Below are 14644 nucleotides of genomic sequence, written 5' to 3'. Positions count from 1 at the left end.
GTTTAAAAATTTTCAAAGTGTATATACTTGGGGAATATTAAATAAGGGCTTATAATTTCTTGTGTCATTATATTCTACCTTTTGTGGTAAGGAGGATATCACCCTTGTATTAATCAGTGTTCTCCAGAGAAACAGAAACAATAGGATATGTATAGAGTTAGATATTTATATTAAAGAATCGACTCCTGTAATTGTGGAGTTTTGGCAAGTCCTGAATCTGCAGGGTGGACTGGTAGCTAGAGACTCAGGGAAGAGTTGTAATTTGAGTCCAAAGCCTATTAGCTGGCAGAACTCTCTCTCCTGAAAGATTCGTCTTTGAGTTAAGGTGTTTTTCAGCTGATTGGAGAATGCCCACCCATATTATGGAGAGTACTGCTTTTCTCAGAGTCTACCAAGGTTACTCTCATATAAAAAATAACATCCACAGAAACACCTAGAATAATGTTTCAACAAATAGCTGGGTATTCTGGCTTAACTAAATTGACACGTGAAATTAACCATCCCATCCCTAATTTAGCTTTGTTATGTATTCTGTTTATGTGCCAGGTAATGTGCTAAGGGCCGGGGGTATGATGGTGTTAGTTTATTCTTTGATTCTTTAGTTTAGAAACAATTGTTATTTTTAATGCATCATAACTATCAACTCTTCTATTAGTCAACTTTTTTACTATAACTCAAACCTGTCTTTGGACCCTTTAATGGTATCTGTTTCAAATATTGCATGATAAACAGTTACAGAAACCAAATTTCAGTCTATTCAAGGTCTTTTCATCCCCTTTTCTCTGGGATTATGTGTAAAGGATCGTAATGGTGTGCCAATACTTGTGATAAGGGATGACATGATTTTGATCCATCCGTGCTGCCGTGTACTGAGATGTTGTCATTAGTATCTGGTCTTTGGCAGACTTGTGCACATTCCTGCTGTAAAACTCCTATGACCTTATTCTGGCTCTCTCTGTCATGTCTGTGCTGCACTGAGCACATGGAATATCATTCTGTATTCCACTTGTCCTTCTTTTATTTGGCAGGAGTGTTTTGTGTGTTGGTGCTGAACCATCTGCTTAAACACTCTATGCAGATATTCTTGTTGCAGTACTTTGCAGAGAAAGATCTTCGTATCTGCCTCTCCAGACTATCACAGTTTGGTGGAAAGTTCTTGTCTCCTGTTAGAATTTCAAATCTGCTTTGGAGTTACTTGTTCTATTATCTTGCTGCTAGAAACAATTCAACTTTCATGAAACAAGATCCAAATTCATTTTTTCTTTCTTTCACCTTTATTTAATTATTTATTTATTTATTTATTTATTTTTATTCTTTTTAGATATGCTTGACAGTAGAGTGTATTCTGACTAATTATACATAAATGGAGTTTAACTTTCTAATTAGAATCCCATTCTTGTGGTTGTACATAATATGGTGCCATACTCATATATGAACATAGGAAAATTTTGTCCAATTCATTCTACTGTCTTTTCTTTTTCCATCCCTCCTGTCTTCCCTTCATTCCCCTTTGTCTAATCCAATGAAATTCTATTCTCCCACCACCCCCATCCCCAACATTGTCTGTTAGCAACTGAATATCAGAAAGAACATTTGGCCTTTGGTGTTTTGGAATTGGCTTATTTCACTTAACATGATAGTCTCCAGTTCCATCCATTTACTGGCAAATGCCATAATTTCATTCTTCTTTATGGCTGAGTAATATTCCATTGTATATGTATACCACATTTCCTTTATCCATTTATCAGTTGTAGGGCACCTAGGCTGGTTCCATCGTTTAGCTATTGTGAATTGAACTGCTATAAACATTATGTGACTGGGTCACTATAGTATGCTGATTTTGTCCTTTGGGTATATACTAAGGAGTGGAATAACTGCATGAAATGGTGATTCTAGGACTGGGATGTAGCTCAGCAGCAAAGCATTTGCCTCACATACACAAAGCCCTCGGTTTAATCCCCAGTTCCAAATAAAAAAAAAAGACCCCCTTCCCCCCCAAAAAAAAGGAAAATGGTGGTTCCATTCCAAGGTTTCTCAAGTCTCCATACTGCTTTGCAGAGTGGTTGCACCAGTTTTTAGTTTCACCAACAATGTATAAATGTACCTTTTTTCCCCACATCCTTGCCAGCATTTATTGTTTCTTGTAGTTTTGATAATTGCCATTCTGACTGGGGTGAGATGTAAATCTCAGTATAGTCTTATTTTGCCTTTCTCTAATTGGTAGAGATGTTGACCATTCTTTCATGTATTTGTTGTCCATCTGTATTTATTCTGTGAAGTGTCCAGTTCTTTTGCCCAATCATTGATTGGGTTATTTGGTTTTTTTGGTGTTAAGTTTTTTGAGTTCTTTATATGCAGGAACCTTTCTAGTCTCTCTTAGCTTCCTTTTTTTTTTTTTTTGGTACTGGGAATTGAACCCAGGGGCACTTAACCACAGAGCCACATCCTCAGCCCTTTTTTTATTTTGAAACGGGGTCTCAGGACCTTCCTAAGTTGCTGAGGCTGGCTTTGAACTTGTGATCCTCTTGCTTCAGCCTCCTGAGTTGCTGGGATTACAGGTGTATGCCACCACACCTGCTCTTAGCTTTTCTCTGACTTTACTTTTCCCTAAAGCATCCTATTTAGTTTAGACAAAAACATGATGCATACAGTATTTCAAATCCTTAATCTTAAACCCTAATTTCAGCTTTAGAAACTTAGTACTGACAATCGGAATTGTTCTGTATTCTGCTGGAGTGTGCCATTTTTGATACAATAACCGTAGCTGACTAAATGGGAGGTGATATCTCAATGTATTTTCCCACCATAGATATAAGTACATAGGAAAATGTAATTCTTTAATGATTTTTCTTTTTAGCATAGTGTTTGTGTTTAATACAGTGTGCATGCCTATCACCAGATTATTAATTTTTTATAGTAAGCCCCCAGTCTTGTAACTCCCCACATAGTCAACCAGAAGTTGCTCAGTGACTATTGATTTTAGGTTGTTGTTTTTTGTTGTTGTTGTTTTTAATATTTTGTTTTAGTTGTAGGTGGACACAATACCTTTATTTTATTTTTACCTAGTGCTGAGGATGGAACTCAGGGGCTCACTCATGCAAGGCAAGCACTCTACCACCTAGCCACAACCCCAGCCCACTATTGATTTATTATGACATTTACATAGGGATAAACTTGCCATGATCAGGTGAAAAGGGTAATTAATTAAATAAGAATCTGAGTAGACCAGCTTTCCTGGTGAACTAACATCGACCTGAAAAAAAAATCTGTAGTGTTAGATACTAAATTGAATGATCCAAATACTACTTATTAAAGGACTTCATTCAGCTTAAATAAGAATAAAATATTCTAGGTTGTTGAAGTTTTTTCTTGTCTCCTTTTCTACTCTAGTTCTTCCCTGAAGTTATCTCCTGGAAAAATACCAGTAAATGATCATGACTCTGGTGTTGAAGATGAAGATTTTTCTCCAAGACCAATTCCTAGTCCTCATCCAGTGAGTCAGAAGGTATTCCTGGTCTTATAACGAATTCACCTTTGTGATTAGAGACATAAAAGCCTCTTCTTGTTAAAACACTAACTAGGACCTAAAATTTATTTAAGTATCATTCTAGCTTATCTATCTCTATATGATTTTACACACACAGCCCTCAAAGGTGTATTTAATTATCATTACATTTAATAATGCATACACATATTTTTTACATATGTGTAATAATATATATGTAATGATTACATATAATTGTTATGCTCAGAAAAAGCTGAGGCATAGATTGGTTAAGTTACCTGCCTAAGATCACACAGTAAGTAGTAAAGCTGGGATTGTTAATTCAGGAGCTTTGGTTTCAGGATGTGTTAGAGGTTTTTTTTGTTTTGTTTTGTTTTTTAAGGCAAAGTCTTGTTAAATTTCCCAGGCCTTCAATTTGTGATTCTCCTGCTTCTATTAGGTCACCACATCCAGCCCAGAATCTGGTGCTTTTAACAGCCACACAGCCGGGGACAGTGGCTCATGTCTGTGATCCCAGTGGTTCAGAAGGCTGAGGCAGGAGGATCACAGGTTCAAAGCCAACTCAGCAATTTAGTGAGGCCCTGAGAAACTTAGCAAGACCCTGTCTCAAAAAAAAAAAAAAAAAAAAAAAATGGACTGGGGTTGTCTCTCAGTGGTTAAGGGCCCCTGGGTTTGATCCCTGGTACCAAAAAATAGTAATAATGATGCACAACATTTTATAATGTCACCAAAGTTTGACTTTTGTTGTTGTTGTTGTGGTGGTGGTGGTGGTTACTATATTCTGAGAAAACATTTTACTTGCATTCAGAGGTTAATTATTACTGATCCCATCATAATTTTTATGCTGCCAACCAGTGGGTTCTTTTAGAATTTTTATATACCTTACATGGATTTGTTACTTATTTTATATTTATTATTTTTCCTATTGATACTGGGATTGAACCCAGGGATGCTCTGCTGAGCTACATCCCCCAGCCCTTTTTAATTTTTTGTTACTTATATTAGAAGAGAAAGGAGTGGGAAAGATTTTTTAAATTAATATCAAGATATACCAAATTCCCCACAAGGAGCATTTTGTTTAGTCTTCTGTGCTCTTTTTCCAGCCCTTTTAGATGACATCAGTAGGAATGACAGAGTAATGTTGTTTAGTGAAAAAATATTTTGAAATACTTATTTGAAAATTACTTGTTATTTGATATACATAAGCATTTACTACTAGGTCTGTTGAAACATTCTGCCTGTAATAACTTCTTTGCAGAGTGAAGATGTAAAATTAGTGTATAAAAGTTTCTCATGTTAGTTCTATGATCTAAGCAATGTTAATTACTGTTCCAGTAAAAGAAGTTCCATTATTAAGTAAATCTGGGAGATGCTTAGCTATATTCTTTCGGAATAAAGACCTTGTTTGTTTTGCTTATAATTATATTCATACTGCCTAACTTAGTAGATATCCAGAAAATATTTATTGATGGTATAAATTATGAATTACATATAAATGGCTATTATAGAGAAATACTAAGCTAAGGAAAGTAAGAATTTCTTCTTTCTTTTCCATTTGTAGATTTCTAAGGTCCAACCATCAGTTCCTGAACTTTCACTTGTGTTAGATGGTAATTTCATAGGATCAAATCATCTGTTGAATCCGTTAGAAATGAACACTGAAAATCCTCCTTTGTTGATAAAACACTGTGAACACTTGAAGGTAGTGACACCCGAGCTTTCCAATGAGAAACACAGTCCAGAAGCCGAAGCCACAGAGGCTTCCTTAAAAGGGATATCAAGTCAGTTTAACCAGGGCACTGTTCCTTTAAAGCACTGCAAAGTAAGACAGCCATCTACCTGTAAGAAAGGGAACCCTCATTTCAGGAACAAGAGTGTTAAGCCATCTTCTCTCAATGTGCCGTCTCCTAATAATACAACCGAGAAGCTTCAAGCAATTTCCGCTGAAAATGTACAGAAAGAAGAGTATCCTCTAAGACCCTCCACATTCAATTCAAGGCAGTCTTCTTTTGCTGCACAGTCCCATTCACACAATTTTGTTTTTTCACCTCATAATTCAGGAAGACCAATAGAAGTTCAGATACCACCATCTTACTGTTCCACAAATATCTGCAGCTGTTGTCAGCATCATGGCCATATTCAATATAGTCCAATAAATTCTTGGCAAGGAATAAATACAGTAGGATCTGTTCAAGACCTACAGTCTGAAGCCCTTCAGAAGCATTCATTGTTTAACTCAAGTGGATGTCCCGCTGTATATCATAAAGCATTCTATTCTTCAAGTAGTCCTATAGCCTTCAGACCTCAGGGAGGCATGGGCGGTTGTTCTTCCCACATCAGTGCAGAACCATCACCTGTGACAGGACCTTCACATACAGACTCACATAACCCACATCCATGTGCAGTGTGTATGCACACAACCAAGACTGAGTCAGATAATGGAATGATGGGACTGTCTCCAGATGCTTATCGGTTTGTCATAGAGCAAGACAGACAGCTGAGACTACTTCAGGCACAGGTTTGTGTGAAGATTTCTTAGTTTTGTTAAATTCTTTGTATTGATAGGGTTTCTTGAAAACTGGTTTCTTACTCTTCAGTAATTACATTTTATAGAAAAGAGTTATAGAATGTCAGAATTAAAAGAAACCTTAGAAATTGAATTCCAGTACCTCTTATTTTACAGATAACTGAAGTGAGGATTAGAAAGAATAATTTAATTTAGTACCACATTGCTACTTAATGGGAACACCTGGGAAAAATTCAACTTCGCTGTTTCTTTCTTTTTTTCTTTTTTCTTTTTTTTTTTTTTTTTATACTGGGGATTAAACCCAGGGGTGCTCTATTACTAAGCTATATCCCCAACCCTTTTTATTTTTTTTATTTTGAAACGGTCTTGCTAAGTTGTTGAGGCTGGCTTTGAACATGGAATCCTCCTGTCTCAGCCTCCTGCATTTCTGAGATTAAATGTGTGTGCCACCACACCTGGCCAGCTATGCTGTCTTTTTGTTTTTGTTTTTTTAATATTTTTAGCTGTAGATGAACACAATACCTTTATTTTTAAAATTTATTTATTTTTATGTAGTTCTGAGGATCAAATCCAGTGCCTCACACATGCTAGGTGAATGCTCTACCACTGAGCTACGATCCCAGCCCCAGCTTTACTGCTTTTTAAACCTAGGTAAATTTTTTGAAATTATAAAATATAAATTTAATTTTAACAAATTGTTATAAATATGTAGCAAAATTTTAATGTAGTTAAATATTTCTACAATGAAAAGAATTCTTTACTATCTTGTCAAAAAAAGAATTGAGGCTAAAAGGATTCTTTAAGCTGTTTATAAATCTTAGTAACTTGGGATTTGTATATGTAAAATATTAAAAATACAGACTGTGGCTCTGATCTAGATTATCTAAATCATTACACAAAATATGATATAGGAAATGCATGGTTAAATACAGTATTTTCATACGTGAAATACTTTTTTAGCTTTTTGTAGGTATCTTTTTTTTTTTAATACTTTAGACATTTTCCTTGTAAGTACATATAAACTCTCTTACTCTACAATGGAATTTGCTCTGCTTATGTACACAGATTTTTCTAATTGTTCTACTGATTATGTCAACAGTTTGAAGTATCTGTTATTGTAAATAATGAAGCAGTGAGAATCCTTATATTTGCATCTAACTGCATATGTGCCAGTATCTGTTTACTACAGATTCCTAGAAGTAAAATTGTCAAAGTAAAAGGTAAAAAGTCAAATTATATGACTTTGGATAAATAATCTGTAAATTCAGTTTTTGTCATTTTGATGTTGTTGCTTTTGGGTTTTTTTTTGTTTTTGTTTTTGTTTTTGTGGTGGTTGGGCTTGAATTTAGGGGCTTGTGTGAGTGTTAGGCAAGTATTCTACTGCTGAGCCACACCCCCAGCCCTGAGTTCAATTTTCTCATATATAAAATAGGGGTATACATGAGTTGTATGGAGTTCTAAGGATTGAATGAATTAGTAAGTAAGGGCTTAGAATCATACCTGCTATATAGTTAATGCTCCATATATATTAACTGTTACTTTTATTTTTATTATCATTATTGTCTCAGTTAATGATATTATCTGTCATATAGGCACCAGCCAAATTTAAAAAAAAAGGGGAAAAACACCTTGGCTCTTGGTGCTGAGGATAAAGCTCTGGTAGAGCACTTGCCTAGCATGCACGCGAAACCCTGGGTTCAATCCCCAGCACTACAAAAATAAAATCAAAAAACTTAAGCTCTAATTTGTAGATATATCCTAAACTTAACTATTCTTTATTGTCTTTCCCACTATATCCCAATTCAAACCATCCTCTAATCATGCTCAGTACTGTTCCGTATTTCTTGTGCTTGGAAACTCCACAGCAGTTTTTTTAAAGAACAGATCAGATCATGGCATTCTTCCTTAAAGTCCTCCAATAGTTTTCCATTACAACTAGAATAAATTCCAAATTCTTTACTTTGGCTCCCAAAGAGCTTTGTGATTGTGCTTCTGTCTCCCTCTTCCAAATCATCTCTTAACACCCTCTTATATGTGCACTACACTTCAGCCACAGTGTTAGGCTTTTTGTTCTTCAAACATGCCAGAACATGCTTATACTTAATTCTTCTTTTTTTTTTTTTCTTTTAGTTGTAGATGGACACAATATCTTTATTTATTTACTTTATGTGGCGCTGAGGATTGAACCCACTGCCTCATACTTGCCAGGCAAGCACTCTACCACTGAGCCACACTACCAGCCCTTATACTTAATTCTTAAATTTGCATTTCCCTTTACCTGAAATGCCTCCTCTGGTTCTTATAATGGCTAGTTCCTTTACATCATTCATGCCTTAATTACATGTTGGTGTTTTTTTTGTTTTTGGTCTGAGATATAAAGTAGCTCTAAGGAGGCACCTTATATTTATCACTTCTCAGCACCTTTAATAGTACTTGTTGCTTAACACACGTTTTGCTATTCAAATGAAAGTGGCTGCTTGAGAGGTTATTCCAATGTTTTCTTTTTTCTTTTCCTTTTTTTTCTAGATAAGGGATGGGAAGAAGTCTCTTCCCTTGTCTTTAATAAAAATAATTAAATATCTTTATTTTTATGTTTTTTTTTTTGGGGGGGTGGTGGTGCTGGGGATTGAACTCAAGAGCCTTATGCTTGTGAGGCAAGCACCCTACCAACTGAGCTATATCCCCAGCCCCAAAATCTCTTATTTAAGCATTTTCTATTAAGTCCCTTTCTAACTAATTTATAAGAGCTTATATGTTAAAAAAATTTGTTCTTTATCATACATATGGAATTTTTTACAGTTTGTCTTAGTGTTTTGTATAGTTTGACCATTTGTTTCATACAAAATAATCTAGTTTAGCTATAGTTATTTAATATTACTCATTATCTTTCTGAGTTGTATATTATATTTAGAAAAGTCATCTTCCCATCAAGATTATAAAAAATTTACTCTCCATCCTTTTCCTCTGGGATTATACTAGTTGTTTTTATTTTGTTTGGATGTGGGAGATAAGATTTTTTTTTTTCTTTTTAATCAGATGGCTAGACCCACATATTTATTGAATAATATATCTTTTGTGCGTGTGTGTGTGTGTGTGTGTGTGTGTGTGTGTAGTACTGGGGATTGAACCCAAGGGCACTCTACCACTGAGCCAATTTTTAAAAATTTTACTTGGAGACAGGGTCTCACTAAGTTGCCCAGACTGACTTTGAAACTTGGCAATCCTTCTGCCATAGCCTCCCTAGTCCCTAGAATTACAGGCATGCAACTCTGTGCCCAAGTGTATCTTTTTGTTAATGGTTTAGAAATGTATTTTATAGTATAATGAAACTATCATGTTTGCATCTATTTCTGAACTGTAGTGTGTTTGTGTTGCATTTAACTGCCTGTCTATTCCAGAACCAGTACCATTAAATTTAATTACTATAGCTGTATTTGTAGCTGGCCCTCCATATCCATGAATTCAACCACAGATCAGAAATATTTGAAAAGAAAAATTACTTCTATACTTAACATGTGCAGACTTTTTTCTTGTCATTATTCTATAACCCATATAATATGACATCTATTTACATACATTCCTCTTGTATTAGGTATTAAATGTAATCTAGAGATGGTTTAAAGTATGTGGGTTATGTACAAATACCATACCTTTATATAAAAAACAACATCTATGGATTTGGTGTCTGTGGGAGATTTTGAAAACAACCTAATGGATATGAGGGGACAACAGTATGTTAATAATCCAATCTAAATGCCTTTTTTTTTTTTCTTTAATGCAGGAGACAGAACTTGAGAGAAACTGGATAGTTGTAAAATACCAAATTTCTTCCCAAAAGATCCTTGAACTTTCTAAAAAAAGAAAAGTATACTAGCTCTTTCAGATATTAAAATGCATTATAGAACTCCAGTGATTAATTTACTAAAATATTAAAAGTTATTAATAGAGGTAATGGGAGAAGGGCTTCATGAATGCTAGGCAAGTGCTCTATAGCTGAGCTGCATTCCTATTCCTTTTGTAAAATTTTATTTATTTATTTGTGATATAGATACCAGAGATTCAATTCAGGGACACTCGGCCACTGAGCCATATCCCCAGCCTTATTTTAGAAACAAGAGTCTCACAGAGTTGTTTAGTGCCTCTCTTTTGCTGAGACTGGCTTTGAACTCACAATCCTCCTGCCTCAGCCTTCTGAGCCACTGGGATTCCAGGTGTGTGCCACTGTGCCTGGCATAAAATTTTATTTTGCGACAGGGTCTCTCACTAAGTTGCCCAGGATGGCCTGGAACTTGTGATCCTCCTACCTCAGCCCCTGAATAGCTGCTGAGAAAGCACATTTTGAAAGCATATTTAATGATTAATTTTAGGCCCTGAATATGTATAAAAAGTCTCTTATTTAGTGTTTCCTATGTGTTCTTTCTAAATCTCACTTTTCTCATTGTAAAATAGGAGAAATGATCAGTATTATCTGTAGATTTGAAGGTTAAATGTGTTTATTATAAAGTGCTCATAATGTAGGACCTGACTGTGATAAGCATTCAACAAGTTAAACTGTTTTATTTCTTTTAATACTCAGAACGACCTTATTTTAGGTTATATTAAAGCTCATAATATCCCAAAGGTAGCAGAGTACAATTTAATCTGTCTCATGACACCAGATCCCATGCTCAAAACCACTATAAATATGTATGCTATTTTACATATTAATTCAGTTTATATTTCTACTGACCCTAATAATTTATTGATAATATTTATACTGACAATGTTAATCCACTAAAATTAATGAGATAACATAATGGTACCATTTATAGGAAATAGAAAATCAGTGTTTAAAAAGGGAGGCTTGGGTTAGGGATATAACTCAGTTGAACAGTGTTTGCCTTGGATTTGATCTCCAGTACCTCCAGAAAATAAAGGGAAAATAAAGAGAAATAAAAAAATATTTCCACACAAAAACCTGTATATAAATGTTCAGATCAATATTATTAATGATAGCTTTAACTAAATAATCCAGTCATCCATCAGCTAATGAATAGATAAATATGGTATAACATATATTCATAAAATGAATATTCAGCAATTAAAACTATTGATAAATGGCATAACATGGTTGAACCTTGAAAACTTTATGCTAAGTGAAAGAAGCCAGACACAAGGCCATACACTATATAGTTTTGTTTACATAAAAAAGACTAGAAGAGGCAAATCCAGAAAGACAGAAAGTATTTTAGCAGTTGCCAGGGTTTGGGGGTAACTGTTAATGGTTTTTGAGTCTTTTGGAGTTTGATAAAAATGTTCTGAAATTAGGTAGTGGTGATGATTGCAAACTTTGTGAATATACTAAAAACTAATGAATTTTTTTAAAGTGGTGAATTCTGTGATATGTGTATTATACCTCTGATTTTAATGGAGGAGAGGCTATTGGTGTTTAAGCCTCAGTTTTGCTACTTGTTAGTTATGTGACATGAACAAGAAACTTAAATTTTCAATGCCTTATTTTTTTTTAATGCCTTATGTTTTCTTAGCTGTAAAATGTATTTTATAATAGTGCACTCTTTATGGGATTTTTGTAAAAATCATACATAAAAATGTCTAGTATAGTGTCTTGCATACAAGAAGCATTCAAAAAAGTGTTTGCTATTATTTATTATTATTTCCAGTTTTAGCATGACCAAACATGGGCCATTATTAAGAAAATCTTATGTAAAATGTTCAATATTTTGGTACATGGATTCAGAGCATACCATTCTTCCTTGATATATTAGTGAAGTAGGAATAAATGTTGAAGTATTAGCCATTCAGACTTTTCTATATGAGTGTCAGCTTACGAATGCCTACCTAAACACTTTCATGTTTCAGTTTTAAATTTTTACTTAGCTTAAAGTGTTCTTAATAACTAATGATAATGACTCTATACAAAGTTTCATGGTATGGTCTAATTGGAATGTGAGAAAATATAGTTAAAAGTCAGCTCTTTATAACTGGGGCACTTTGTAATTTGTTATTAAACTCTGCTGCCAATGTTGTTGATAACGTTACTGTCAGTTTAAAGTATGTTTTTAATTGATACAGATTCAGCGTTTGCTGGAAGCACAGTCTCTGAAGCCTGGTTCCCCTGAGACAACTATTGTTGAAGACTCTGTGAAAACTACAAAACAAATGGAGCTGGTTTCCATGGAAGCACCATCTTCCCCTGGCTCACACATGAGAAAAAGTGTAAGCATTGCTGTGAGCACAGGTAATTTCATTTTGTTTTCACTTATAAGAAATTTTTAAGAAATGCTTTTCATATCTGCCTTTTGGATTTTTATACTGAAATTGATGCACTGTACAGTCGAACAAAACCAAGGTGATGAAACTTCAGTCTGTTATCTCACTCCTTATGAAAGAAAAGTGCACCTGAGAACAGATATAAAACCGCATAACTTGATACATTGTTTGGTTTTACTACTTTTCTAGGTGGAACCCAATTCTTTTTGTTTTGTGTGTTTCATTGGTTTGTTTGTTTTGGTACGGGGGATTGAACTCATGGGCACTCAACCACTGAGCCACATCCCCAGCCCAATTTTGTATTTTATTTAGAGACAGGGTCTCACTGAGCTGTTGCTGAGGCTGGCTTTGAACTCGTGATCCTCCTGTCTCAGCCTCCTGAGCCACTGGGATTACAGACATGCACCACCATACCCTGCTTGTTTATTTGTTTTAAGGTCCTAGGGATTGAACCCAGGGCCTCATGCATGTTAAGCCCTGACTACATCCCCAGCCATTTTGTTTGTTTGTTTGTTTAAACATGGGACTGCTCTACCACTAAACTATAGCCACAGTCTTTTTTTTTTTTTTTTTATTTGAGACAGGGTCTCACTAAGTTGATGAGGCTGTCCTTGAATTTGGCAGTTTTCCTGCTTCAGCCTCCCAAGTAGCTAAAGTTAGATCCAGTTCTAATAAAAGAAATCATCAGTGGTTTGAGGGATCAGGGTAAGGTTTGTTTTATCTATGCAGTGTTATTGAGTGTGGGCATTAAAAGTTATGTAGGTTTTCAGTAGGTAGAGCTGAGATATGGGAGAACAGATTGGGTAGAAAAAATAGTATGGACTCTATGAGAAAACATGGGGCTCTGAATTGTACTTGTGTTAAGAATAAAAAGGAAATGTCTTATAGGCTGTTGATAAGATTAGGTAACTAATTGGATGTAGCAGTTGAGGAAGAATGAAGACTAATAAATTATTCCGGCTAAACACAATGTAGTATGCTGAAATTGGATTCTGAATTGGATTCTGAAACAGAGAAAGGATACTGGTGGAAAAATTGGTGAAATCCAGTTAAAGCCTGGAGTTTAGTTAATAGTAACCAACATTAGTACCAATGTTGGTTTCTTGATTTTGACAAATGACTATTGATAATGTAAGATGTTTTCATTGGGGAAATTGGGTGAGGGGCAAATGGGAACTCTGTTTTTACTATAAATTCAGAATGAATTCCAAAATAAAGTTTAAAAATAAAAATAAGAGGCATTCTAAGATTTAAGTATGAATGGTAACATCAAATATAAGGAGTCAAGTTATGGAAGACAGAGGAAAGAGCATGAAATCAGTCTAAATAGATGCAAGCTTTAGCTACTCTTGGAAATAGAGATACCCAAAGGTCAGAAGAATAGGTGTGCAGGTGGGTTGATAACAGACTTGCAGAAGCAACAGATGAAGATTTGAGGCTGGAGAATAAAAATTTAAGAGAGAATAAAAAAGGAAGACAAATTCCTATATTTTTCAGAACATATTTATTATGTAGAAGGGAGCAAAGAGGGAGGGAAGCAAGAGCCATGTGCATATTTTTAAGTCAAATTCAAAGAAGGGGAATTTTCTGCAAGGGTATGGGGATGTTTTGTGGAAGCCAGTGCCAAGAATTGAGCTGAACTTGAGGAAAAGAGTACAGCTAGAAACTAGAGTACCAGTAGGACTATTCTAATGCCTGTTTGACTCAACTCTCTGCGGTCTGGCTTCCACTGCTTTGCATTGTAAAAATAGTTGACCCAGAGCTTTTGTTACCGAAGCTAAGTTTGTGTTATACAATTCTAGCCATACGTACAAACCATCCAACTATCCCTCAGTCACAGTTTCAAATTGAAGAAAATCTTAGTGGACTAGTTTGCATTAGGGTTTAATCTCTGGTTCAGCGGAAAGGGGGTTGGTTGAGAGACACAAATAGGAATTTAGCTGCTGGAGTCCCACCTTTGTGGATTGCAAAGGCAAAAGTTCCCAGGGAAAGTGTGTGTGTAGGTGTGGTAGAAAAGGAGCTTGTGGGTATTATGAAGTAATAAATATACCAAAGTGCAGTCTTCTACATTCTCTTGTAAGATTCTGTGCATATTGTATTACAGTTGCTTAACATATATATCTATCACTAGACCGTAATCTTTGGCAATCTGGACTACTAGCTCATTCACCATTGTTTCTCTTAGTCAAACATTGGAACAATGTCTGCTGAATAAATAAATGACATTTGAATGAAGTCATTCACATATTCAAACTGATATTCTGAAATTGAGACGTTTTCAGACATGATATATGAATTCAAATATACTGAAACATCATAGATTCATATTCAGTTATTTATAT

At 35.0% G+C, this 14644-nt stretch overlaps 1 protein-coding gene across 4 annotated transcripts in view; it reads left to right on the top strand.

Moving 5' to 3' along the window:
- STIL (STIL centriolar assembly protein) overlaps window positions 1–14644 on the top strand; it is a 52393-nt gene that overhangs the window by 22441 nt on the left and 15308 nt on the right. For all 4 annotated transcript variants that reach the window (XM_079141720.1, XM_079141719.1, XM_079141717.1 and 1 more), the window contains 3 exons: window positions 3391–3505; window positions 5067–6023; window positions 12105–12270. In XM_079141720.1, coding sequence (XP_078997846.1) covers window positions 3391–3505; window positions 5067–6023; window positions 12105–12270 — 1238 coding nt within the window. The remainder of the gene's footprint in view (window positions 1–3390; window positions 3506–5066; window positions 6024–12104; window positions 12271–14644) is intronic.

The sequence above is a fragment of the Sciurus vulgaris genome, assembly GCF_902686455.1.
Source record: "Sciurus vulgaris genome assembly, chromosome: 1".
NCBI lineage: Eukaryota > Metazoa > Chordata > Mammalia > Rodentia > Sciuridae > Sciurus > Sciurus vulgaris.
Note: the sequence above shows the minus strand (reverse complement) of the source record. Positions and strands in the feature narration are given on the sequence as shown.